Source organism: Phalacrocorax carbo, chromosome 20 (genome assembly GCF_963921805.1).
Source record: "Phalacrocorax carbo chromosome 20, bPhaCar2.1, whole genome shotgun sequence".
In the NCBI taxonomy this organism is placed as follows: Eukaryota; Metazoa; Chordata; class Aves; order Suliformes; family Phalacrocoracidae; genus Phalacrocorax; species Phalacrocorax carbo.
In genome coordinates, this window is record NC_087532.1 from 4738702 (window position 1) to 4766365 (window position 27664).

Consider the following 27664-nt stretch of genomic DNA (forward strand, 5'->3'; position numbering starts at 1 on the left):
GTATTATAGAAGGCCCAGGTTACCCACCAGTTGCATGTGTTACAGAAGAAATTCATCCACGAGTAAAACATACTGGCACCACAACTGGCCATTTTATAAAAATGCTTCCACAAGACTTTCTTCTTCCTTCTACACAGGAGAACAAAACAGTGTGTCAGATGCTTTCCCACACTGAACATCTCATTAGAGTCAGTGATGCACTTGCAAGTAAAGAAAGCTAAGCAAAATAAGGTAGCTAATTAAACTAGTCTGACTTAGGGAATGAATTTTAAGGTTTTTGATTGATTTCCAAATTTCAATTACCTTGGAATAGAAAAAAAAAAATTAACACACACACAACCCACAAGAATAACCCAACCCACAAGTGGCTGATTAAGTCTTGGTTCTCCTGCATGATCTTCTTACTGAGGATCTCCACAGGTAAATTAAATACAGTGTTTTGAGGGGCTTTTCGATGGTATTCTGATTATTAAGAAGTGATGCCTATCCACACTCAAAGCCCAAACGCACTAAAAAGGCAAAGTGCATAACACTACCCTGGATTAATTATGAAACTTCGACATCAACCACGCTGGCTCTCCAAATGCAATAATGTTGTCCACAGTGACCCAAGACAAGGTCTGGGAGTAACTCAAATTAGTATTTCCATTTCCCTTTTCACTTACTGGGAAGTGTTCTGCAAAGCAATGTGGTTCTCCAGTTCACAAGACAGGAGGAACTGGGTAGCTATAAAAAAAAATAATCTATTTCCATCACCTCCAATTTCACCAATAAAAATGGCCTCAGACATTATGGTTTAATTATGAAACTGGGGGAAAAAATGTACTGAATATGCATTTTCATTCACATGACTAATATTTGAAGGTCTAATGCATCAAACGGCCTTTGTTCTGAATATTTAAACAAAGCAGAAAAACCAGCTAGTTTTAGAAATCCAGCCAAATTCAGCTACCTGTTCTGTGGCAGTATTAGAAAAAAGCCCCTCTCTACTTAAAAATATCATGGTGAAAGACTTTCAGAAGAGATACGTCCTCCTCCATACCTCTCGGTATGACAGCCAACACTCGTCAGGAGGGCAACAAATTCCAAATAAAAACTTTATTTCCTCCCTAAGGGTTACAATGCATCCAATCCCAATCGCCAGACAAAGGAACAGGAGTTGAAATTTACCTGGAACATTAAGTGAATAATTATTTCAATGAGCTGATGTATGTGTTGCATCGTGCCTTCCATGATCTTCATTTCTATCTTGTATAATTAACCATAAATCATTCTGGGGGCTACAGCATCTGTTATTACATAAATAAAACACTGGCAAAGGAGCTTGTCAGGACTGATTTATATGAAGTGCTGCTCTGAAGTTTATTGGATTTCCATAATAAGAAATCATACTGTATCAATTTTTTTTTACATTAATCTTCTGGGTTGCATATGATAATTTCTAAACAAAAACACAACTTTATGCATGGTAAGATTCTGACAAATTGTTTATCAGATAAATCCGATATGTTATAAATAGATGGTGAACAGAAAGATAAAGGGCACCGTTTTGTCAGGACAAGAAGTTACTTATCCAACCTGTTTTAAGTTAGTCAAAAGAGTAGGCTCTCAGAAATAAGCCAAAGTTTCTTAAAATATCCCACCAGACAGAACTATCATTCAGAAGAAAACACTTTTCTAGAAGAATTCAAAGTGAAAAGTATTTTCACTGGTTTCTAAAAATAGCGATGAACAGTACTAGTACACAGAATAAATTTCTGAAGCATGAATAAATCAAACATCACAGAAGCCTAAGGACCTTTCAAGAGTCGTTAAGGTCAAACCTTGCAGATTGTATCTTCTCAGAAGTAAACCAGTCCACGTCCAGGCAGACTATTTAATGGGAACTACGCTGGGTCAATATAGGGTTGAAAACTAGCCTAGAGAGGAACAGAGGACTTAGACCACAATTCCTACAAAAGAGAAACTTCAGCAAAGCTAAAGTTAATGAGATGATTACAGGAACACCACAGGGTAATTCTTACTGCTACGCATTAAGATGTCATATTGGGAGAAGGGGAAGTCATTACAACAACAGTCAAAAATATTACACACAGACAAACAAGGTTCTTAAGAGGATAAATTAAGAGTATGCACAGTGCTTTTAATCCAGAAGTGTGAAACCCTTGCCCGTTCAAAAAATAAATCAGCAGTGATTTTCTAAAGTAGATGTGCACTAGAAATACAAAGAGAAAACAATCAGAAGAACAGAAACAAAATATTTTGGGACTGATCTAGATCTCAGAAGCAAGAAGTCTACAAGTGCAACTACAAGCTCCTTGGACTCTCAAGTGATTAAAGGGGTAATTAAAGTATATATAGTGAAGCAGTGAAGTTAAATGAATTCTCTGCATTAGTCTATTATAGATGACAAGGGGAAAGAAATTCCAATTCCAGTGATGATTATTGGCCTTAACAGAGATTTGAGTCTCTAAGAAGGATGTTAGGGAATAACTTGGAAAACTCTGGAGTGGTAAGCCACCAGAACCAGATGGCATCCATCCCAAGAGAAAGGAAGGAAATAAGAAAACGAAGGGGATGTGCAATACAGACTTAACTGCAGTTCTTCTCAAACAATACAGAAACCTCTAACACCCTGGCTATCGTTAGGAAAGGAACCAAAGGACTCAGATTTATACATTCACCTTGGCTCTCAAGTGCACTGTGTAGCACTGGGAAGTAACACTTGACTTTGCAGATGTAAAGTGAGAACAACGAGGAAGCATTTAATTTGGGTATAGAATTTGATCTTTGGATTTCAGCTAGTTACACATGAGAGTGTACAGACTGTATTTAAATGACTTGGCAGAGTAAGAATGAAAGTTCTGTTGCTGCATATTTAATAAGTATTACAGGGGCGCATTTTAGATCTTAATTCTGTTTTACTCCTGTCTGTTGCAGGAACCAAGACAAAAACTGATGTACTCTATGAAACACACAATCAAATACAGGCAGAAATAAAACAAAAACCCAACGAGAATGGTTTTGGTAACCGAAGTTACATAAGTAACATTTTTCGTGTTAAGAATACAGGCGTTTCAACTTTAGTGTAGATATCAAGTTATACATACCTAATCATGGACTTCACCAGTTACAAACCAGTGCTACAACTTATACAATCTGAGCTTCTTTTTAACATTCTGAAGTATTTAAAAGCTTCATGTAATGAGATGTTTTACTGACAGTAAAAATAAAAATCAGTTAAGCATATTTAATGTGATTAATTTGATCAAGTCGGTTCTGCTCACTTTACTAGAACAACCAAACAACAACATGCTTAGGATACTTCCTCTAGACAAACAGATAATCTGCTCTCTGTTGCAGAGATTATCACTCAGTTTCTGATGTGTACCACAGCCATCTACAAGCTTTTAAGAATTTTATAAATAAATGGTTAAAAACTATGCAACTGTAAATAATTAAAGCATAGCAAGCTGAGCCAGACATAATATTGTGGTCCTTAGGTAGTATTTAACATTAGCCAATTTGGAGGAGCACCACATATTAAGTTGGTTTTTGTTGGTATCACTACTTTTATTTTTTCTGAATGAAAACAAATTACTTGAGCCTTAGGCACTGTGAGCAAAGTAACTTAAGAGTCGCTGTAGATAGTTCCAGTGCTGGACACTGAGCCAGAATATGCTTAAAGCTACTTTTCGAAAAGGAGGTCTTTAAAAGTTAAATCTAGACTACAGACCGCATCCTCCTTTAGCAGTTTCACAAAAAAACATGCTCAGCTGAAGTTGCTCCCAGCTTCCAGTCCTACCAGCTGTAGCTGGGCTCTGTACACTTCTGTTGTGATTCTCCCTAAAACATTTTACAGATTTAGCTAGAAAACCATTCAGCAAAGGGCCCATCCTGCCCTTTCCACTGCTTACACAAGTGCATGTGATTAGAATGCAGCCAACCACCATGAAAATGACAGGACGGAACTCAACTGTTCATACCTCCAAGGTATGTTTTATGGATAAAAGGTGGCATAAAAAGAGGATGAATTAAAAGCCTTTGTTGGTAGAGTCGGCAGATCTGTGTGTTCCTTCAGAGCAACATATGACCAGTTACACAATTCCTTTTATTATAGTTCAGGAAGGAAACAATGAAGACACAAAGGTCAGCTTAGAGCCACTACCACCACAATTCTCCAAAAGCTGTTTCCCCGGAGGCCTGTCTGCAAACAACTACAGATTTCACTATGTTACAAAAAAACATGCAATGACGGACAAGTTCAGCTTGACTTAAAATACCGTTTCATGTACTGTGATTTACTGATGTCAGTACCCTGCCACCCTCCCCAAAACAGTTAATGGTTGCAGCTGCACTGAAACTGTGTGAGCATCTCCCTCACATCCATGTCACTACTCAGTAATGCTTTCTTTTCACACAATGTTTATGCAAGAGACAACTGGACATACATGCACCCAAACATAAACGATAATAGACTGGATCACCAGCAGGACAATTCCCAGACAGTCATTACCACACACATGACAACACATCTGAGGGCATTGTGACTTTTCCTTCTAGGGGACAACTCTTGTCCTACAGCTAGAAGGTAGCTGGGCCAAATGAAAGGATCAATAGCCAGGTCAGGTGTCAGCTGAATAGGTAACAACTCCAGCTGGTGCACTTGACCCACACAGCTTCCCCTACAGAACGTTCCCTGGCTGTCATCTTGAAGGCACCACCCAAAAGTTCATCACTGAAGTTCTGTAGGTCAGACTTTTGAAAACTAGTTTGTGTTTGAAAGGAAGTTATGTTATCCTAGGCTACTATCATACTTACACTGTGATCCCAAAATCTGTTTTACCTGCTAAATAGTTTATGCACTACATGCTTTAAGTAGTCCAGAAACAAACGGAAAGACTGTTCTTCCATACAGTAGTTCTATATACTTACTGTATTGAGTGCATTAAGTGTAGTGTCGTCACGGGAAGCTGCAACACAACCATCTTCTGTGGATCCTCCATCACACATGCCTGCAAAAGCTGCCATGCTCCTTTATAGTTTGAGGGGGGAAAAAGAAGTTTAAATTCTTGAGCTACTGTTTGATGCACACATCATGCAATACACAAATAGCATATTTAGTCCTTAAAGCAAATTTCAGGGCCTTGCAATACTGTTGAAACAAGTAAAACGAGGCACGACAAACACCACTATTTGCTGTGCAAACCTGAGTCACCTCAGCATATGGAATAATTAATTCAAAATTTAAATCCAGTCTACGTGGATTTCATCAACTAAAGATCTGCACTGCAGTAGTACCAAAGGCTGATCAGGATTATGGAAGATATAACCTCCATACATGAGGACAGAGTCTCACCAAAACCAGCAAACCTTTTGCTGTAATCTGTTTCATTATGTTAGAAAATGGACTTAAATTGCAGGTTCCCCACATCTCTGAATTCTTGCAAACTACAAGTAATTTACTCATACTCTGAATTACTATGAGGCCCACCAGTGCATCTAATTAATCTATCAGGCATACCAGAGATCTGTATGAAAGTGAAATGCAAACCAGAGGTCATTCAAAAAACAAACACCATTTAATCTCTGAAGGAACCCTACGCTAGCACGGCCATTCCACTCGCGGCAGTCACTTCCCCGTTACACAGTACACATCCAAAGCTCTAGCATGCTAGCACATACTGCTGGCTTGGCATTTTAAATCCAAAAGCCACAGCCAACAGAAAGGTCCTGCGTTGGTCCAACATCAAATCAGAGCATTCATGCCTTGAACTAAACATTTCAGCTTATCCAGCTGACATCCGTGCTGCCCCAACACAGAACAGAAAGGAGTGACCGTAGCCAGCTGCACATACGCGGCAGTCCACGTTTCCACTACAGCATTCTGAAGACATCGGTAGTATCTCGGCTGAAATTACCTTGCTGCCCTAAGGTACATCAGTAAGTCGCAGTCATTGACTCCTGGCATCCACACAAGTTCTTCGTGCTGTGTCACTGTGTCACCATCCGGGGAAGGAAATGGCTGCAGATCAGGAAGCTTAGCCTAGAAAAACAAAAAATTAAGAGTTCATACAGACATTACAGTTGTTAACAGTGTTATTAACAGCACTTGTGTGTCTCCTAACAAAGTTTGTAAATTCTCTGGAACAGTATAATCTCGCAGATGGAAGATACTCAGACAACAGGTGGTGGAACTATGTGCTCCAAGTTTCAGAAGTTTGAGGAAACCGGGTCACCAAGCCCCCATCTATTCACTTTATCCAGCATTCCTTCTTCCAGGGGGGTAGTTCGTTTTCAGATAATTCTGCAGGGTTACACCACCCTTCAGTCCACCACCAGCGAAGCCCTTCTGTACATAGGCCGAGTGCTAACGCGTCTGCAGAAATACCACAGCTTGAAAGTAAACCATTTTGTACCACATACATAGTCCTCTGTTATACAGAAGTCAAACACTGGTGGACAATTGACCCTCCAAGAGACAGTTAGTTTTCATCTGTCAAAAAGATGCTGTACAACTCCTGCCTGCCAGGCTAAAACATACCTATATAACATACTAATACGAAAGAAGGCAAGAATGTGGCTACCATGTGTGTACCATTTTAAGAAGCAGTAACAAACCCTACATAGTTGACACTAACTTTAAAACTAAGTCCTCGGTAAATCATTAAACCCTGAGGAGAAACAAAGACATTTCCTGAAAGTGAGATAGCTCAGTGAAATGAACTCTGCTACTAACTAAGTATTACACTGTATCCAGAGACCCAATTAGCATCTTTAGTCATCTACTGCTAGGGGATGAGATAGCTGAGAGCCTCTTCAGAAACAGCTTTTAAGCCCTATAATTACCTCCCATACTTACAGCGCTAAACATATTTGAGAGGCAACATTTATACAGAACCAGTAATTACAAGTCAGGGGTTCAGATGTCTTTAATGTTCTGCTCTTTAATCTGTACTTTATTTTACTTCTTGCCTGGGAAAATGGGTATGTCATTGAACTTCTCTTCTGGAAAAGGATAGGCAAGCATTACACCAAGATGAGATTTCTATGAGAGCTATGCATTCTAGCAACCACGGTGCTTTCACAAATAAACATTCGTCCCTATGTACCCCAGGAATTTAACATGCCAAAGTACTAGAGTTATTCCAAAGAGTAACTTCCTCTCAAACACCTCTGGTCATTAATTTGCTTGCCAAAAGCTTTCATAGGAGATCATTTAGCAGAGACCCGCTCCCCTCCTGTGTGAATTCTGACAACCGCAATTCTACTAAGCATTTATCCTCGCTTGAGTCCCTACTCGCTATTACGATACAAGTCGTCGTCTGAGGAACCTGTGCACTAAATATCAAAAAAACCCCACAGTCCTCCAGCATCTGTAACACGCTCAATATAAAGAAAAGGAAGGCAACATATATTCATCAGAAACCACTAATGGATCTCGGTTTCTGCATTCGGCTGCATATAAGGTGGGAAAAGGGTATCCATTCCCTGAGTTAAAGTCCAGTGTGTAGAAGAGACTATTTTTACACTTTCCACAAAATGAATCGGACTACAGAACAGAAAGTGGCAAAAATCTTCAATCAGACTTCCTATCGCAGCCTACAATCAACCGTCCGTGTATCTTAACAATATACCTTATCCTAACTAACGGGGTGAGCATATATCCCCTCTTAGCAATGACATTTGTCAGAAACAAGGATGGTCAGCAAATGAGGGAAAGAACAATAGAAATTAAAAACATGAAGCAAGCAAAAAATTAACAGTATTCTCAATCAGTGGACCTTCTTCCTGCTTTCTTTTCCATCCATAAAGGCATCTGGTAATTATACCTTACAGCACAGTTGACTAATACCTGCCAAAATATTAGATGACAATTTCAGATGAAAGTCGTTTTGAAGGTATCATTTAAAACACTCTTATTATGACTAGTGAAAAGAATACTGCAGGTTTAATTGGCAAGGACTTTTTTTCCCTCTAGATGCAAAACATCTTTAAGAATCTTACAGAGTTTCCATAAATGTTTAGTTTCACTACTTATTAAAGAAGTTTTTTAAAGTGTCTGAATGAATATTCATCACTTGGGTGCAAAAATCCAGCACTGGGGCAGTACAAAGGCAATTCCACCGGTAAAGGAGAGCACTCAGTTCCCAGTGACAGATCTGGCGTTACAAACCAGAGTAAATTGCATGTTAATGCCCTTTAAGAACAGATTATTTTCAAAGCTTATGAAGATTTCCCTCAAATTAGAACTAACACACCAGGAACAAACTAACATCTAGAGTCTTAACCTTATTCTGCTTCCCAGTGTTTGAACACATTCAGCATGCTTTCTCAATTTCTATTTGAACAATCCAAACGACTTAAGGCACTAGTCTTAAGAACTTACAGTTCTTATTGCTTCTCACAGTCAAGCAAACAATACAACTGAGGTCTCCCTAGCTTTAAAATCGAAACTTACCCTCTCTACAGCATCAGAAAGTAAAAAGAAAGCCTGCATAAAAAGCTTCCTGGGAAATATGAGACTATAATTATAACATGACTTCTGTAGACTACGGAAAAAAGGGATACCTCAATAATTCTCCAGAATTACCGTGCCTCCTAGTTAAAAACAATTTAAACTGCTTTGTATGAGAATTATGCAGGTAAGAGGGTGAGGACCAGCTAAGCTCTTGAATGGCACGGGGTGAGTGTGCTGGTGATGCTGGCACATGACAACACAGAAAAAGGGTATTTAGAAAGAGGTCTATTCCTAAGAGCTGCCAAAACAGCTCCAATTATAAATACTAATTTCATTTTTAAGACAACTCTTGAATCACTCAATACACAACGCCTCCCCCTGACTTCATGCTGAAGTACCACAGTTGGCCAAACTCATTTAACATACAAAAACAAGACGAGAACATGCGCAGACTTCAAGTGTAAACACAAGCCAGTGAGGAAATGAAAAGCCACAGACACGACACCAGACAGAGCACACTCCGAGACAAACAGAAACGGGCCAGCAGCTTAGAGCGAATTCTGCATTAATGACAGCTACATTACAGACACGCTCAAAAGCACTGTATGCTGTGTTAAAAGATGAATACATGCATATATATGTATATATGGATCTCTCAACACAGTTGCTGTACAGGAAACAAACCTTTCTCAGGCTTAAAGCTCCCCCATCCTTCTAATTTTGTAATGTGGTTGTTGGAAAAATGCTGTCTTTTTTTTTTTTAATCGCTTCTAATAGAACTCAGTGTTGTTTAAATACATATATTCACAAAAAGGACTGTTACAGGCAACATACTATCAACTTGACAGTTTTACTATGCAAATTAAAAGATCCAGTTATATTGAAAGTAGAAAACACCACCAAATTAATTTTATATAGTTTATTAAAAACATTGCTTGGTGAAAGCCAGCTGAGAATGCATTCATTTTTAACTCCAGAATGTGCTCAATAATAGGTGAGGTTTTTCCTTCATTTCCAGTAGTTACTCATATTCCTTCAATCTTATTCTAGAATTAACCCAACAGCAGTTCTAGTAAAATACATTAACCTACCAACATTTGACATGGAAAGATATCATTAACTGAGCTAAGGAATTCTAAAGAACTCATGATGAATCTAAAACACTCATTGTATAAGTGTCCTCTGAACAGATCTAATGGCAAAAGCATGCCCTCTGGATATTAGAATATGAACAAAATCCCTTACCTGATGGCTGGGTCCAACTCTGATTTCACCTTGGGTGCTGTTTAGCCTCCTAATATATAAAGGAAAAAACAGTAACGAGAAAGAATTAAAATTGATGAAATTTAGGATCATATCCTGTATTTTTTGTCATTGCATTTCCAGTGCAGATGGAAGAGAAGCAAAAATAATACCTTATTAGGAAAACAAGAAAGGATATACTCAGGAGTATTACAGGCCACAATGCAAATAGCAAAAACCAAACAGGGCAAGTCTAGAACTTTTAGTCAAGCAGCTTAAGTCAAGATGAGGATCGGTGTGATCCGCCCTCATGGTAGAAAGAAAGCATTGGGGAGCCAATAACAGGACACACATCTCCCTGCTTCTTGATATTTACATTTCACACATTACAGAAGTAGCACCAACTTCTAATCAAGATCCTTTAAAAGCCTCTACAGCTCGGAACTGCTTTATGCTTTAGCTGGTCAACTCAAAAGTGTGCTATGCAAAGACTCACCTTCCAACCAGCATCTGACTTGTACTAGTACCATGTTCCTTTAACTGCTTATTTCAACATTAAACCAAAAATAATGCAGACAACACAATAAGCACTATGCTACAGATTGATAGGAAATACCATGTTCCTCATGAACATCTTTGTGGTAATTTTCATTTTGAAAGAGAAAATCCCTTAAATAAAAATGTTTGGGTTATTAATCTTTGAAGAACAGAGCCTTGCCTTACCAGAATTGGCAAAACTAATTCTGCTTTCTCCAGGCAGAGTTCACGGAAAACCATTCAAGTTACTTTGGATCTCACATGCAAAATTATCTAGCTCTTGTTTTAAGAAGCTAAAATTATTCTTGCTGCTTCATTTACTACCATCACATCAGAGAGCATGACACAGAAGCATGGAAAAATCTAAAAAGCAATAAAACCATGCCTTAGAACATTTGTAGAAATGAATTTAATTCAACTTATGCAAAAAGGGCTTCCCTTCCACATAATATGCTTGGCCCTCATATTTTTCCACTATTTTGAAAATATATTTCTATAAAAAACCAAGTTCCAAACGAACTGTCCTCCATGCAGTGAGAGTTACACCCTGAAGGGCTCTGTGCTGCTCACACCATTGGTTGGAGTTACCGAAACATCACGTTATATGGTAGAAAAAACCCTGCTTTCTCACGTTGCAGTAGAATTACCCTGGCAACAACAGAAGTTTAAAGGTATGCCAGTATAAACCAGAATAACACATCTGATATAACAGAATATATTAATCTTCCTAAATTTTAACAGACTAACAGATTAAATAAAACTTTATCACTGAAGAGTGCCCTTTGACCTTCTTTCATTATTAAATATATTACAATATAAGCACATGACCAAAACTATTCACTGGAAATACTAATTTCTCAAGGACTACAGTTGAACCCATGGGACCTCTCTGCCGTAATCTCACATACGCAGCTCTTGTCAAGAGGCAGAGCACTACATTCTGTGAAAGCACCCGTGCTGAACACAACTGAATCCAAAGAAATTCAGTTGTCATTATCCCGCTCTACTCAGCGCTTGCCAGGCCACACCTGGAGCACTGTGCACAGTTCTGGTCCCCGCTGTACAAAAAGGATGTGGACAGGCTGGAAGGGGCCCAGAGAAGGGCCCACCAGGATGATCAAAGGTCTGGGCAGCTGCCGTACAAGGATAGGCTGGGAGAGCTGGGTTTGTTCAGCCTTGAGAAAAGGAGGCTCAGAGGGGATCTCATCCCCATGTACCGGTACTTAAGGGGCAGCTACAAAGGAGATGGAGACTCCCTTTTTACACAGAGTCCCATGGAGAGGACAAGGGGGATGGACACAAGTTGCTCTTGGGGAGATTCTGATTGGACACGAGAGGGACATTTTTCACAGTGAGGACAGTCACCACTGGAATAATCTCCCCAGGGAAGGGGTTGGCTCGGCCACGTTGGGCACCTCCAAGAGTCACTGGACAGGGTGCTGGGCCGTCTTGTCTAGGCTGGGCTCTTCCCAGAAAGGTTGGGCTAGATGATCCCTGAGGTCCCTTCCCACCTGGGATTCTGTGATTCAACCTTCTTCATTTCCTATAAGTTGTTAATATTTAAACAGACATCTTTTATTTACATTCTGCATATTTCATTAGAAGGATGACAAAATTCAGAGCTGTTATATGACAAACTTCAATAACTGCAAGACATTTAAGTGAGTCTCAGCACAAGGAAGCAAGGAAGAGCACACACACAAACCTAACAGATCACCGCCTCCAACCCAGAAACAGCGAACTGGAATTAATCTTGCCATTTGCTGTTACAGGAATAATGACATCGTTTTACATGGAAGCTGCCGCCCTGCAGGATTTCTTCTTCACCCTGCTGTGTTCCCAGTGATCGTAAGCAATGAGTAAGAGTTTCCTTTAAACATTAAAAATTAAGATCAGAATTGTAAACTGCTAGCCCCGAGCAAAACTATCAAGAGAGCACAAACCATTAAATGCCATTTGAAGTCAAAAAGGTTACAAGAGGGGCTGTTTTGACATGATCATTTCCATAACTTTATGAACATCTTCACCTCAAAATTTCAAAGTATGTTGCGTAAGTGTGTTAAACTTCACCTTGCTGACCACTCTGAAATGTTATTCATTGGTGCACAAGTGGGTAAACTACAGCAGGAGATCTGAACGGACCTTACGCAAGGCAACACGACAGGAGAACCTGTCGGACAGGAAGAAACTTAAGTTTTTGTAATTCTCAATCTCATATCATGAGGTCTACTCAATGCTACCTTCCCAAGTGTGCGGATCCACTCTAAAATATGTGCCAAAAGTCTCCTGAAAAGAACGAGAACATGTCAACATGGTTTTTTCCAACACGTACTTTTGCAAGACATGATCTGACACTGTTCTCTTGTTTTCAGGTTATGCAAAGAAATGACTGAACCAGAAAATCAATTTTATATTTACAACAAGGTTATAAATTAAATACTAGGGTACATTTTTTCAGCTACAAGGTGTCAGAGGAATGAAGGGGAACAACAGAATGAAGGAACAACAGAAAATGCTGACACTCTTCCTTATTCCCAGAGTTCATTTTAAAGCCATGCACATCTCTGCTAGTCAGTGCAAGTCAAATTTAAAACATGTCTATGCAGTTTCTGCCAGCTGCAATACCTCGCACCAGCCAAAGGCCGCACCAGTAGGTTATGTACTTAAACAGAAAGTTAAGCTATTTTCTGTTTAGACAGGAAAAACACAGCACTCCAAATATCCCCCAACTCCCAACGTCTTCAGTTACATCATGCTGAAGGTGATAAATAAAGCATTTAAGAATCAAGACTGATTACAGGATGCTGGAGATAAAAAGCAAAGTTTTGGATGGGAACTTCTGCTCCTAACTATTCACATGGAGTTAGCTGGGAAACAGCGGGGCTACCCAACCGTGATTCCTCCCATGAAAATGAAGCATCGAGAGAAATATTTCTGTGTGCCTTTTCATCACTCATTTACCATCTCCTGATTATATTCACACCCTAAAGGTACTCCCTATCCCTGCCCCAAAAGGTACGGACTGAACTGAATAAAGTTGCTGTGCAGGAAGCTCTTTCAGACAGCACTGCATCACACTTTTTTCTTTTAAAAGGGCACAAAGCCGATCGCTCTGCAAGGGCACACAATCTGTTAAATAATTTTTACTGTTTCCACATCCCCAGGAATGGGTTTGCAAATGGAAAGAAAATTCTTGCTATGGAAACTAAAATGCACCGTAGATTTTGAAGCTAAATTATATTGGTGGAAAGCAATTACAATAATAAAGGAACAGCACTCTGAGTTTATTCTATGGGAAAGGAAAAAACCAGGACCCAACACTGTATATGAAATCTGACACAAAAGAAACTGATGTAACAAAGCAGTATCCATAGCAACAACAACTTAATATTTCAGTCCTCTTCAGCTGCAGTGGATTAAATATAATGACAAGATGTTCCCTTTGAAAAGTAACCTGTTGCCATGACAACGTTGTATTCTGCAAAGTAAACAGGGGCTGGTCAGAAAGGAGATGGAAGCTTGCGACTGAATATCAAAAAGGCAAGAAGCTTCTGTAGCTGAGCAGGGCAAAACAAGCACACTCTAATCCGAGAGAGGCTTGTTCCAAACAGTTTGCAGAGAAGAGAGAGGATGTTCAGTTCAATGAAGCTTTGTCCTTTCAATTCTAAAGCAACAGGGGAGGTTGGAGGTTCAAGGCCAAAAGCAGCACTGCTGCGAGAAAGGAGTTCAGAGGTGAGGATGAGAAAGGAATAGGAGACAGCACAGGGTGGTGCAGAGCTTTAATTTATCAGCTTTAGAAAGAAGGAGAGAGAGAGGAAGGAAGGCTAGCAACAACAGTTCCTGCTCTATTTCCAATACAGAAGCAAGTTTAACCCTGTTTATCATCTACCTCCTTGTCTATACCGTACACCAGACTCACACCATTTCCAGAAAAGCTGGCACAACTGGTAGCCTTTTCCCATGAAAGTAACACAGCACTGCAGTGCCCTTAAGGACTGAAACATGGCAGCCAAAGAACTGCAACAAAAGAGAGTTTGAGCTGCAGCAAACTACACCAGACAGGCCTTGAGCTCAGGTTCAGGACTTGCAACACCGACTTGTAATGCGGTATTGCCAGAGCCATAGGGGATTCAGGGCTGGAAACACGCAGCAAAACTCTCCAGAGTTTGGAGGCAAACGGCATGTGCAGATTTCCGCGTAGCGCTTCTCTGCATTGTCCTATCTTTGTCCTATCCTTGACATGAATCCAAGTCAGTTCCTTATCCAGCACATTTAGTGAAGGTCTTCGCTGCTAAGGCGGGCTTCTGAAAGAAGCTACACACGCTGCATCCATACGGTGGACCTTCAAGGTCAGGGATCAGGTGTACAAGGAAGAATCTAGGAAATTGCAATACTACTACTTTCATGTTTTCTTTTTTACTATTAAAGCTCAGCAAGAAACATGCTATGCAGTAATTGCACATGTTTTATACAGACTTACGAGCCAGAGATGGGGACGAGGGAGGAGGTACTACTGCAGTATCACACTGAACCAACTACGTTCTTCATCAGTTCATTCCACCCAGCAACAGCCACGGTTTAATTCCATTCTGCTGTGGTCACCATGCACTCAGTGCTCTGCACCACATACTGCACTTCCACCGGCTTTCTGGAACACTTGCTACTAGCAGCAACGGCTCAGAAAACTTGAAATAATGCTAGTATTAAGTTTAAAAACAAACAAACAAACCAAAACACTGTGGTGTGTTTTGGTCACATGCAGGACAGCATTCTGTGCTACCCATTTAACCTCTCTTGGCATAATCATTCCTATTCTTTATATTAAGGAGGTCTGTAATTAAAACTAGAAGGACGCTTCAACAGAAAAAGGTTTTTAACCGGCCAAGTCACTCAGCCACAGCCTACCTCTCAGTCAGTCTTTCCAATTCCCTTTGGAGCCCTCTGAAAAGGGTTTTCGGAACCAACTTGCAAAAAAACCACTGCCTACTGCAACATATGCGTATCACTAACAGCAAGCTTCACAGCGCAGGAGAACTTTCAACAATTACACTAGGTGCACTATCAGTTTAAGTAGCTCTCACCACCCTGGAATACAGCCCATCGCAGGGGACAGGGCGCTCTGAAGTTGAGACCAGACAGGGGACCAGGGAGGACAGTGATTACTATGCATTCAGCCATCACAGTGCGAGGACAGACTTCTAGCTAAGGACGCGTGCAAAAAAAGGTAGAAAAGGTAAATATTTTTATATGATGAAAAATTAAAAGAGGGAAGATACAGCTTAAAGCTATAATACGCAGGGGTTTGAGGGTGGTTTTTTGTTTTCAATAAGCAATAATGAGCCACAACACTAAACAACGATTCTTAAGAGATTTGGGTTTATTTACAAAGCCTGGCAAGAAAATCAAGGGCTTGCTAAATAAAACCAATCCCAAACTGGATATATAGGCAGAATAGATTATAAATTGCAACATAGACTTTAACATTGATGCAGCCAAACAGTCACTATTATTGGCAAGATAATCAGCTACATAAATTGAAAGCATGATACAGTAAGACAATTTCTAGACATTTGTGATTTCTGTAAAATTAATATAAATCTAAAGTAGTCAGGAAAGAAAATCTCAAGAAAAGGTTTTTTTAAAAAAATCCTTTTATGCAAATGATCCAATACCCAAGTTGGAAAAAATGCTCTTCAGAAGCAGTTCTAAAAACATCTGGCAAGGATCATTGTTCCGTCTCTAGAGGGACAAAACTGGAGAGACAAAATTCCTCCACTCCAGCTGATTAATGCCAGTCCCTTTCAGGTCCTGATAAACTATTTCTTACATTCAGGAGACCCATTTGGTAGAACATACTATTCCATTTTATTCTGTGCATCCATGAAACAAAACTCAGACTTCCCTTCCCATGCTCCTCCCTCATCTGATGCTATGCAGGCTCTGTCTGCAAAGACTTAACTGTTAAAAAAAAGAGAGAGGTTTACATACATTTGCACCTCTGCAGCACTAAAGAAGTCATAAGATTTCACCACAGAGATGCAAAATAGACTGCCCACAAACAATAAGCCTCTATCAAACATCACAGCTCTAGTCTTACTTTCTCCAAGCATCTGCTCATGGTCCCTGTTGGGAGACGGGATACTGAGCCAAATGGATCCTCAATTTGACCCGGGAAGACCATTCTTGTGCATGTTATGTTATTACATTACACAGTTCAAAATACAAAAAGGGACAATCAGGTTCAGGCCATTCATCCTTTAACCAAAAAACCCCACAACCACCACAAACCTGCGATAGGTGCTTAAAAATAACAGAGTTAGCTCATCCTCCCCCCCAACAAACAGCAATTCCTGCTTAAAGCCAATGAGTTAGCCACATTGTTTTGTGTTCATTATATGGGGACCCATATCAATCTACAGATTAAACAATGGCTTGTTAGCTTCTTCCAACAATTACTTTCTACATTAAAAAAATTTACTTCAAGGTACCCGATTTCATGTGTCCATCTTGCACTTGTGCCTTAAAACTTTTTTCCTAAGATTCAAAAATCCCTTTTCCAGACAAAATATCTTAATGCTCAGAAAAATATTCTTGCTAATGGTCAGCCTCCAGTAAGTTTAAGTTTTGTTTAAAACCTGTTGTAATAGTGTGCTATAATAATAAAATCTACAAGCAATTTTGTGTCTGAGTGAAAAAATCAAACCTGTATTTCATGCAAATGACCTTACATGGGAACATTTTTAGTGATTGCTCAATCTAAAGCAGCAATGAATAAACACGTGCTAACATTTCTATCTTCAGTACAAGCTCAAACCTGCTGACTGATTGCAAAGTCAGAACTTTACGGAAGTGGAGGACGCAGTGTTCTGCACCCATTCTGCTGTTTGGAGAAGGAAGCAGTTGCAGAAGTTGGAGTGAGACAGGGAAAGCTTTTTCAAGATAATGTTATTTTCCATCAGGTTTATATAGGAGAAAAAAAAGACTATGCAGTCCTCAGATGTATTGTCTCTTACTCAAAAGGTAGGATGGAAATGATCATAACACAGCCATTCCTTGACACAAGTTTTTGCGAGGGAACAAGCATTCTCTCCACACAGGAACTGCCTGTTGCGGTAATATTTGGCTGTAGATTTCATTGATCACCTCTCTCATATCAGGGAGATCACAACTTCAAAAAAATAAATTAGTGGAAACCTTTGCATGGTACAAAGTTTCTTTAATCTGGTCTACGTGTGATTTTAATAGATCCAGAATGTTACTTATTTACAAGCAACATTTACACTGATAAATAAATACGTAAATGAATTTAACATGGAGTTATGTTGCTTTAAGTGTTTATCCTGTATAGTTTCCAAAATGGTCAGGCGGTAGCTTTGCACTTCCCAGAGTGAATACTCACTATTAAAACAGACTACATGCTACCTCAGCGCCATTTCTTTATCACAGTCACAGTTTATATGCAAGACAGTGGAACAAGGCAGCAACCCAGCAGTTAATTTTTTCCATAAAGTTTCATCAAGGTTAGATACAATGATCTGCCACTCATTCTCTTTGCTTGCTTGACAACACAAATCTCCAGCTTAACAGCAGAGACATGGAGAAGCAACAGCACATGTTAAAGGTGGTAAGTATGAAAAATATGAAGCATAAACCAAGCTTGAAGATAGCTCCAGTTCCGCCATACACCTGGAAGTACAAAGTCCTAATTAAAACAAATTACAGCCTAAACAATTAGAAGGAAAGGGGAAGAGGTAATGCTATGGATTTAAGTCTTGAAAAGAGTTAAAATGAAGCCAGAAAAAGGGGAAGTAAGACTATCAGTACTTGGCCACTATTTTGTCATCTACAGGACAAAATTCAAGCACTTCCCATAATATATCTGTAACTTCAAACAGTTGTTTGGAGTGGAACCGTAACTCACCCGACCACCTATCAACAGTCCCTGAACTGGAGAGAATCTTCTGGGCACCCAGCCAGCTGACAACTTCACCGTTAGTAGGAACTGCCCAAGAACACTCTGATCAAGGAGAGAGGGTCTTCTCAGCACAGTAGAAGTCTTGCCAGTACCACAGATAACTTAAAGACAGCCTTACTTCTGCTACTACCACGGGCGTTTTTGGTCTAGGTGGGTTTTTTTGGAGGGTTTGTTTGTTGGGTTTTTTGTTTTGTTTTGTGGGGAAGGGTAGATTGTTTTCTATTTGTGTTGTTGCCTTTTTTTTTAAACCGAAGTGTAACAGTTTCCTAAACCTACAGCACAAACCTAAGGAACTGCTTTCATTATAAACTGCCTGACCAACCCCACAACATACAGGTGAAGCATGTGGAAAGGAAAAATTGAGATCTCAAAAACATGGAAGGTCTGCTGTGAGAGGAGTATTGCCACAGGGAATAAGAATATCTACACATTTGCTAAGAGCAGGAACTATTTGATTCTACATGAGCACAGCATGGACACCAGAGGCATCCTTCAAGGGGGAGTTCTGGGAGCCAGTACAACCAACATTACATCCACAGGTTCTCATGTGCAAGGGATTAAGTGAAAAATGCTTTATTTGGCGTATTATTCCAGCTGCATTTGTTTTGCCAAATGTAATACTTTTGTCTGACAATCAGATTTTGTTTTGTTACAACCAAGAAACATTTTCTGTTTTTAAAAATAACCATGACCAATTTTCATTTTAAGTTTAGAAGCAGCACTTTTTCCAAATTTTTTCTAAATGCATGCACAAGTTATCACTGCAAAACAGCACAAAGCAGACTGTCCTATACCCTCACCACCCCTTAATGAATTCTCCTCTGCTTATAAGTCAACATTCAAAACAAATGTTAAGGACTCAAGGTGCCATATGCCCGTAATCCTGCAGAGCAGTGTCATGTTCCTATACGTATTCAAGTAGCTCCTTTATTAGGAATAAGAATGTTTCTAAAGCCTAGGCCTACAGAGACAACCCTTTCAACTCTGAGGTGATTCAGCCTGACTGAAGTTCAAGGCAATTGTGCTCTGTAATCTTTAGCATAACTTTGCTTCAGCCAATGGCAAAATGGCCAGTAACCCATACTAAATAAGTGCTCCTGATTTTTATGCTCTATAGACATAAAAGGAAATGGAAGAGGGAATGACACAGAATCACAGAATGGTAGGGGTTGGAAGGGACCTCTGGAGATCATCTTGTCCAGCCCCCCACTTCAGACAGCATGGAGATACAGACGTGGCACTAACATGGGCAAAGTTATACAGCCTCATTCATCACCCATTCCTCAGCTTCTGAGAAGAGAGGGAAGGTACCCCAAGTAACGCACGCCACATGGGTGAACTGACTATGTGTGCGGGCCTGAAAGTCACCCTTCTGCTGTAAAGTTCCAGAGATGTCGTTACAAACAGCACAAACCATCTTGTCACCCTCAAACTGACACGCCAGTAACCCACAAACAAGTTGCCCCGATTGAAATATTTCCTCTCAGGCGCAGGCCCCGAGGTGCCAAGATCAGCTGTGCAAGGCTAGGCGCAGGGCCGCAGCACGACGGCACCCGGCTTTGCACAAGTTCAGACACTACTGTGAATGAGAACACGCTGCAGAATCAAGTTTACTCCCGTTTCAGCACACCCAAGTCCCCTCAAACCCATTTATATTTAGCAGTGACAAGCCCACTTTCAGCAGCGATGGTCCCACAAGGACCTCAGAGCCAGTTGCAACCATACTACCGTTACACAGGGCTGCAGAGCCCAGGTCCTCTATTTTATTCAGATCCGCCTAAGAATTCAAGCGTTTTGCTAGCCCGATAAAACCGATGTGGGTATTGCCGACACAGCTGTCACGTAATACGCCTCTCAACGCACAAGACAATATTGCTGCATTTTAGATGCATAAGTGTTATTTGCATGTGACTGACAAGCAAGCAGAACCACGCTGGCTACTTTTATTTTCTTAATACTTGAGGAAGTATTAGCAGGATCGCTGCCCCTCAATCAAAACGAGAACCACCCATCCTCAGAGCAACCAATGGCTGCTGATCTACAACCCTCCCCGTAACATTATCTAAACAGTCTGTTGCAGGCCCAAACATTTCCTAATAGCCACTTCGGTAACGCTGCAGCCTGCAGAGTGCCTCTGCAGCTCCCCACAGACCTGCCATAAGGTTGGCATGCAGACAGCACAAGTGAAATTAAAACTGCACCACGAGGGGAAAAACAAGAAGGAGAAAAAAAAAAAAGCCCACACAAGCGTCAATGTTTTGCTCCATGCACCCCTCAGGCAGCAGATTCCCTGCTCAGTGCCCTCATGCACCGTACAAACAGCTGCACAGCAATGCTGATGTGATTACAAGGTTCTGAGGAACATGCAATAGTAATGAAATGATTTCATAAACATTTCAGAAGTCACAAATAACAGCAAAAATCATCATCGTTTAGGGGAGGCCAGAGTGATGTAGCCTACCTGCAGGGGCTGAATGGATCATCCATGACTATGACAGGCTCTTGTGGGTTTAGATGTATTCCTGAACCCTCTACTTAACAGCTAAAACTCTGCCTTTTCCACTCTACCAACTCAAAATGGAGGCACATGCAGTCTGAGAGACCTCAGAGAGCTTTCACTGAGCTTGTGCTATGACCTAAGCCTGCACGCAGAACGCAGAAACTTCGCCCTCGGACTGACAGGACTGAGCATGTGCTGTGACCCTCCCTCATCCACACACTGTCTTACAACGCAATCAATCTCAACCCTGCTGTTTCCGTAAATAAAGCACACTGAACAGACTCTGCAGCTTCTGCATACCAAGCTAGTGTGCAGGGAAGTGGGGCCTTAGCTAGGGGATCTGATACAGCCAACGCTTGAGAGCAGAGCAATTCAAAGTCTGGAGATCTCCGTTCCAGCACTTTTTGTATCTCCTCCAAGCGAAATGCACATCGATTTAAAAAAGGCTTCTGAAAGCTTTTTTTTCCCCCCTAGTTTGACATTAGCTTTTAAAAAATAACACCGATTAAAAGGCTTAGAGGTTTTAGAGATGCATTTAGAGATGCAAATGACAGAAGCTTCACATTTTAACATACAACTTATTTGTTAGGGAAACGAAGCAGCAAGCTGATTCACAAAATACTTATTCTACCTGTCAATAATGCAATATATGAGAACATTTAAAGAATCTGAAATCTCAGCAGCTATGCCACTGCCATTTACAAGCACGTGTGAACACAAGGTGAAACCAGAGAAGCCAGACTTGACTCACTGTTTGAACCTCCATCATCCTTGATTTTGGCATCACTCTTTATTAACAAAATTTTCAAAAAAACATTCTTAGCTACCCATTTATGCGAAGGCAATATCCCTTCCCCTTACAGCATAAAATGCTTTAATTAATATACCTGCCTCCATTTTAGAGGTCCTGAGGTGCCTGAATTTACTGCAGGCTAGAGCAGCACAAAAGGTTTCTCAAATTTTGAGTTTTAGAAGACAGAAACAGACTAAGCAACACATGTGAGGCCACAGAACAATCCCAAGTTTTCTCTTTTACAATAATCCAGTGAGAAAATTTTATTGTAACACCAGTGGGTACACCCTTCTTGTTGCCCATATTACCTTACTCCCAGCCCCATCTTGGGAACCTTCACCAACATAGTCTGGCTCCTTCAATGAAACTGCAATAAGGCGGCAGATGTTCAGTAACTGGAATATTTCAACTACCATTGCTCTGCTGAAGCTATCTGATGGTACCAAAGCTCACTGGTAGTCTGAAGGAGCCATTCCCTAAGACACAGCATAGAGGGGCTTGGCTCCCACTTGTAAAGGAAAAAAAAAACACCAAAATTAAAATCCAACACAACCAACTCTGATGAAAAGTTCCTATGTTTTCTTAAAATACTAAGTTTTACTAGGCTATGTATTTTAAAAGTCCAGAAATACAATGAAGTTTTATAAAGAGCTTTTTTAAAAAAAAGAAAAACCAAACAAAAACCCCACACACCATAACATTCTATCAATTCTCTTCTGTTGCAAAAATATTACAGGAGACAACACATTCTAAACAAGACTGACTGAACAAACTGTCCCAGACTACAGACTAGAAAAAGATAACTACTCCAAATATGTTGAACAGCCTTTATCAGCTGACTGCTTTTAAGTAAGAACACTTACAAGGCCAGATGTATCCAGTCTGCATTTCAACTACAGCTGAAATGTATTTCTGGATTTTTTGTTACTGTTGTTTTTCTGGGTCAGGTTTTTTTCCCCCTCAAGTTTGCACTTTAGAAAAAATTCTCAGCTTTTATGCTACCCTCCAGGTCAGAAATAAATTAAGACATGGGCACATAATGTATTCCAAATGATATTAATAAGTGTGATATCAGCCAGAAAAAATGACCCAAGGAAGTTATACATCCATTTATCTAAATACAGTTTTTGGGAGGGTTTTTGTCTGTTTGTTTAAAAGGAATGAACTGCAAGGCACTTCAGCACACGACAATACCTACTGACATGCAGCCAGGGTGATCAGCATCTTCCCTAATTCTTTCCCAGGAATAGACAAGAGTGGTACAAAACAACTTTGCTGTAATTTACTAAGACACACAGAAGACATCTGTTTCACATCACATGGGCATACCATACAAACAGTCCCCAAATTCCCCTATCAGGAGGATTCGTGATTGTATTTAAAATTGCTAAACCTATTTAAAAAAAATTGACTTCTGATATGCTGTAGGAATTGTCTTCTTTAAACGAAGTACGCCACAAACTGTCAGTGTTCTACTAAGTGTAAGCATACTAAGTACTCATTTTAAGGCCCTGAGTTGAGACATAAAGGATGGATACATTTAAAAACCTTTATGACCACTTCACCCTCTATCACTGCCCTAGGCATTATAATACGGATAGCAACAAAATATTCTGACTGCTAATAATTAACCAGACAAAAGGATCCAAATAGCAAATCGGAGCTCTGCAGTCCCTTCAGCCTCTGTTCACATTTCGGTTGCAGATATCAATTGATCAATTCAACTACAGTTCTACCATAAATAAGGGCAGTATTAACAGGAAGCTTGAAAATCCTGCTTACACAGAACTCCACGCCAGCTTTTTGACTTTGTAAGAATATACACTATTCTTATCTGTTTCTGGAACTGAAACTCGTACTCCACCTGCTATGCTTTCCATTGAAAGTCCAAAAAAGAAAGAAAAAAAAGAGGCTCTTGATTCAGGCTTTCAATAGAAAAAGAGGAAGCCACAAAGGACAAGAAAAAGAAAGAACAAGTCACCTTCAATTTTACTTTTGGGAACACTCCTCTCAAACACACCAATACTCACTTAGCTCACAACATCCCAAAAAACACTTCAGAAGAAAGAGATTAAAAACAAAGGGAAAGCAAATGTTGTGGAATAAAAACACAGACAAGATCCTGACCTTCCCAAAACATCTCTTCAGATAACTCACACATGCCTTGAAGTGTTTGGTATTATTTTGTTCCACAATGCAAAACAATGTTGTGGGAGAGTAACTTTGGTTCATGGCCATGAAAACTGTTTGTAGAACAATACCTGATTATTTCTAGTTCCAAGTAAAAATTCAGCAGCATTCAGATCTATGAATCTTTACAGATGTCAGTGTCAGACAAAACTTCATAATGTACTTACTCCGGAGATCAGGGAGCTGATTGCCTGGTACATGCCAGTACACTACAGAAACAGGCCAATGTGCCATTTGGCCTGCCTGCTTGAGTAAGCTGGTTCAAAGTCGTGTCTGTAAGTCCTGGCGGGATGTCAGAGTACAGAAGGAAGGCCTAAAAGAAGTTCATGCCAGAATCAGCCACATCTGGCACTATACTACAGATAGGGTAAGAACCAGAGTTGTAGTAAATGAGTGGTATGATGTGAGCTGGTGAAAACCAGCTGTCTGAGGTCAAGCAGCATGTTCAACAGCATTCCCAAGCCTTGCCGCATGTTTCTTTAACAGGCAGAGCTGATTTCTGACTCAAATACCAAAATCAACAGCTTAACTCAAGCTGGTGCAGTTACTGATTTTCTGAGGTGGTACATCAGGTCTGTTTTCCTTTGTCCATTAAGGGTTCTTGACTGCTATTCTATACACTTTGAAATGCTTCTAAACCAATTTCAGGGCATACACAGTTCACTTTACATTTCTTTCATAAAGCATTGGTCTCATCCAGCCATTTGGGGAACCCAATACTTTAAGCAGGATTCCATGTTCATGGAATTAGTCAGTGTCAGAGCAGTCACTTCTCTGAACAAGCATGAAATTAATTGTTTCAAAATACTTAGCATCAAATAAATTTTCTCAGCTGGCTATACAAGTTTAGTGGATGCATTCCACACTCTTGAGAGCCAGGAACATATTGCAGGTCTGCTTACTAGCTTGATTAACACACTATTCAAGGTGATAACACACAGCCTCTAGCTTTAAGAGTAGTTCAGGTTTTTATTCCACAATCAGATTCTTCTCACTGATGTGAGAATTACTGAAACAGCGTGTGTAATCTTTTACTGAAGCCTGCGGGGGAAAAAAAACCACACCACCACCACTCCCCCCCAAAAAAACCCAACCAAAAATCCACCAACAACCAGCTTCATACACACTGTAAAGAGAAAAAGTTATCCCAAAACGCACAGGTTGACCACTTCCAGACCACACAATGATCAACAACAGGATCATGGTAGATATTTCCCAAGATAAAGCTATAGTCAGCAAGCTTTCAAATAGAAAAGAAAGGACAAAGCATACTTCACTTTAGCACTGTGCGCTCCAAGAACAAAAGGGCTTATTACACACCCACCACACCAGTGGTTTGGATGGTTTTGGGGGTCTGGGACTTCTGCCAGTTGTGTTGCAAATAGAACACATGACAACATAGAGAATAGTCAGATTCCCAACAAGCTGAGCTGCATTTGTGAGTCCTGGAAAAGTATACGAGCAATCTCATGCTGAACACAAAATCACTCAGACAGAAATTTGTCTTTGCAGCTAGATTTTTGGAGCTGCAACCCGCAGCTCCAGCCTGTTTGGGCTAAGAACTTATCCCATCACACAAGTCTACAAGTCAGTTGAGGGGTCACACTGCAGTATTCAGAACCTTATCTCCAGCATAATATTACTTCAAGCTGCCGTAAACATTTTCCATCCTTTCCATGTGAAACAAAACCGTATATTAGAAAAGCAGATCCAAGTTCAAGGCAAAGATTTGTTTTTATAGACAGACCACCAAAAGGTCACCATGGAATCTGTGTTACAATACTTACTTCCAAAAGCAAAATAAATCTAGAATTAGGTACTCAAAGCAGCACGCGCTGTAAAGCCATAGCAAATACACAGGTCAAAAATAATCAAGCAAGCTAGACTCAACTCCTTATTCTAAACCTACCGCTATTCAACGACAAAACACAGACTAGAAGAGCTGAAGTTAAAAAAAATGAGAAAAAACAACCTGGCTGTAAGCAAATGAATAAAAACCTACATTTTGAGAGCAGCTAGTCTGAGTAATTAGCTGATCACTAAGTGCTATGCTCTGTCATTCCATTGATCTTTTCAGGCTCAGTCATTTTCTAATAGCTGGTAGAATTAACAGCTGCTTCTACACAGAAAGTGGGTTTAAAACTGCACTGGCAACTCACATAAACGGCATTTCATATGATAAATCATCCATTAAACAGAGAACTTAAACGCTAATACAAATAGTTCATTTAGCATTCACACCCCCAAAACTAAAACGCAATGAAGAAAAGCGACAAAGTTAAATACAGGGGTCAAGCACGGTGCTGAATATCCACGAGGTGTATCATGACAAACTTCATCAATGCCTTGCATTGTGTATTTATTTTTCTTTTTTAGCAGTCTGGCAAGTGAGGTTACAAAAACATTTTAACATATTGTACTTTAAAATTTTATAGGATTGCGTGCCTTTTTCCCCAGAGCTCAGCACCATACGCTAGAAAGATTGCCTCCTGGGGACTCACGCTCACAACGCTGCCGTGAATGTAAACTGAATCGATTAAGGGAGTTCACCTAGTCCGATACCCTGTCTCAGACATACGGAGAGTTTAAGACACTTCAGAGTAAGGTACAGGAAGCCTCATAAACAGGCAAGGACATAATAATATGCCCACACAGGGAGTTCCTTCCTAACTGTGAGCAGTTAGTGGTTGGCTCTGCCCTGAAGCATAAAGATTCATACCTGCATCGAAAACAATACATCTAAAATGTAACAACTCAAATATTTATTATTGATATGGCAACCTAATCCCCACTGAAAATAATATTTTTCTCAACAATATCTCTAGAAATAAAAGTCCACAAGCTAATTATGTTTTCTGCATTGAAAGAAACAATACAGCTTTCAGTCAGCCCAGACCTTGCTGAGCCCTGTTACGCGTCACTAATCTTCCAGTCAAGTGCTCATAGAAATACGCCCCTAGACAACATGCTCCTTAAAGCTGGTATTTTTAAGGCATTCTTTGTGTTTACAAAACTACATAAATTAAAAAATAAGAGTTAGGGTTCGGACCTGAAAAATAATGAAGGTACAGTCTAGCATCAGCTTTGCTTTCCGAACACAACTGAAAGACTGGCTGGGCTACTCCCAGGCAGATTCAGAGAACTGTGAAATGAAAGAGCATGCTGAACATACCTCCTTCAAACAGGTATTCATTCATTCCCCCAGAAAAAGTTCTTTCTGTACCTCTAATTTGCTCGAGGCCAGCAAAGCATAAACTAGGAATTATTGATATGGGACCCTATATGAATATTGACACATGAAAGCATGAATTCCCACACTTAAAAACTTTCCATTTGATTTCTTAAGGGTGTAAATATCAACATTGCTTACTAGAACATGTGACTGTATTTTTTTAAAATATTTTGAGGGGTGTGCACTTAGCCAATGAGACAGCTAAGAATTCCTGCTAATGTTTGCAACCTTTAAAAAGTTTCACAGTTCTAAAACCTTGTTTTGAAGCAGTATGTTATTTACCCAGACATGCATGGCTGGCACAATTTTGTTATCTGCTGTTTATTTTCCTCCTATACATACACTCAGCAGGAAGAGGCAGCTTCTCCCTCGCATTCTTTTCCACCCCACCTTCCTATCAGCATCACACTTAATTTTAACTTTTCTTCCCTTGAGTAGTTTTCCTTTTGCTACAGGCTCAGATCAGTGGTAAAGCTTGCCTTTAAAAGTCACTTACCTTGTCTCTGGATTATAGCCCAGTATGTAGAAAAATGAATCCACTCGGGCTTTGAACTCTCTAGCAGCAAATATGTCAGAGAAATGGGAGATATTACACTTCCCTCTGAAAGAAAGAGGGAAAACGGCATTAGAATTCTGTCTTGAATAACAGCTATTTTAATTAAGTGCCACTGCAATCTGTGTTTAAGCCACAGACGTCCTCCTGTTCTCATAATTGTCTAAAACTTCATAAATAA

At 40.0% G+C, this 27664-nt stretch overlaps 1 protein-coding gene across 6 annotated transcripts in view; it reads right to left on the reverse strand.

Moving 5' to 3' along the window:
- RERE (arginine-glutamic acid dipeptide repeats) overlaps positions 1-27664 on the reverse strand; it is a 255086-nt gene that overhangs the window by 93718 nt on the left and 133704 nt on the right. For 5 of the 6 annotated variants that reach the window (XM_064470535.1, XM_064470534.1, XM_064470533.1 and 2 more), the window contains exons 6-9: positions 27427-27531; positions 9707-9755; positions 5922-6046; positions 4936-5035 (exon numbers count right to left, since the gene is read on the reverse strand). In XM_064470535.1, the coding sequence (XP_064326605.1) occupies positions 4936-5035; positions 5922-6046; positions 9707-9755; positions 27427-27531 (379 nt within the window). Of the gene's footprint in view, positions 1-4935; positions 5036-5921; positions 6047-9706; positions 9756-20676; positions 20839-27426; positions 27532-27664 lie in introns of those variants that run through there. The other variant, XM_064470536.1, reaches the window with a different exon arrangement.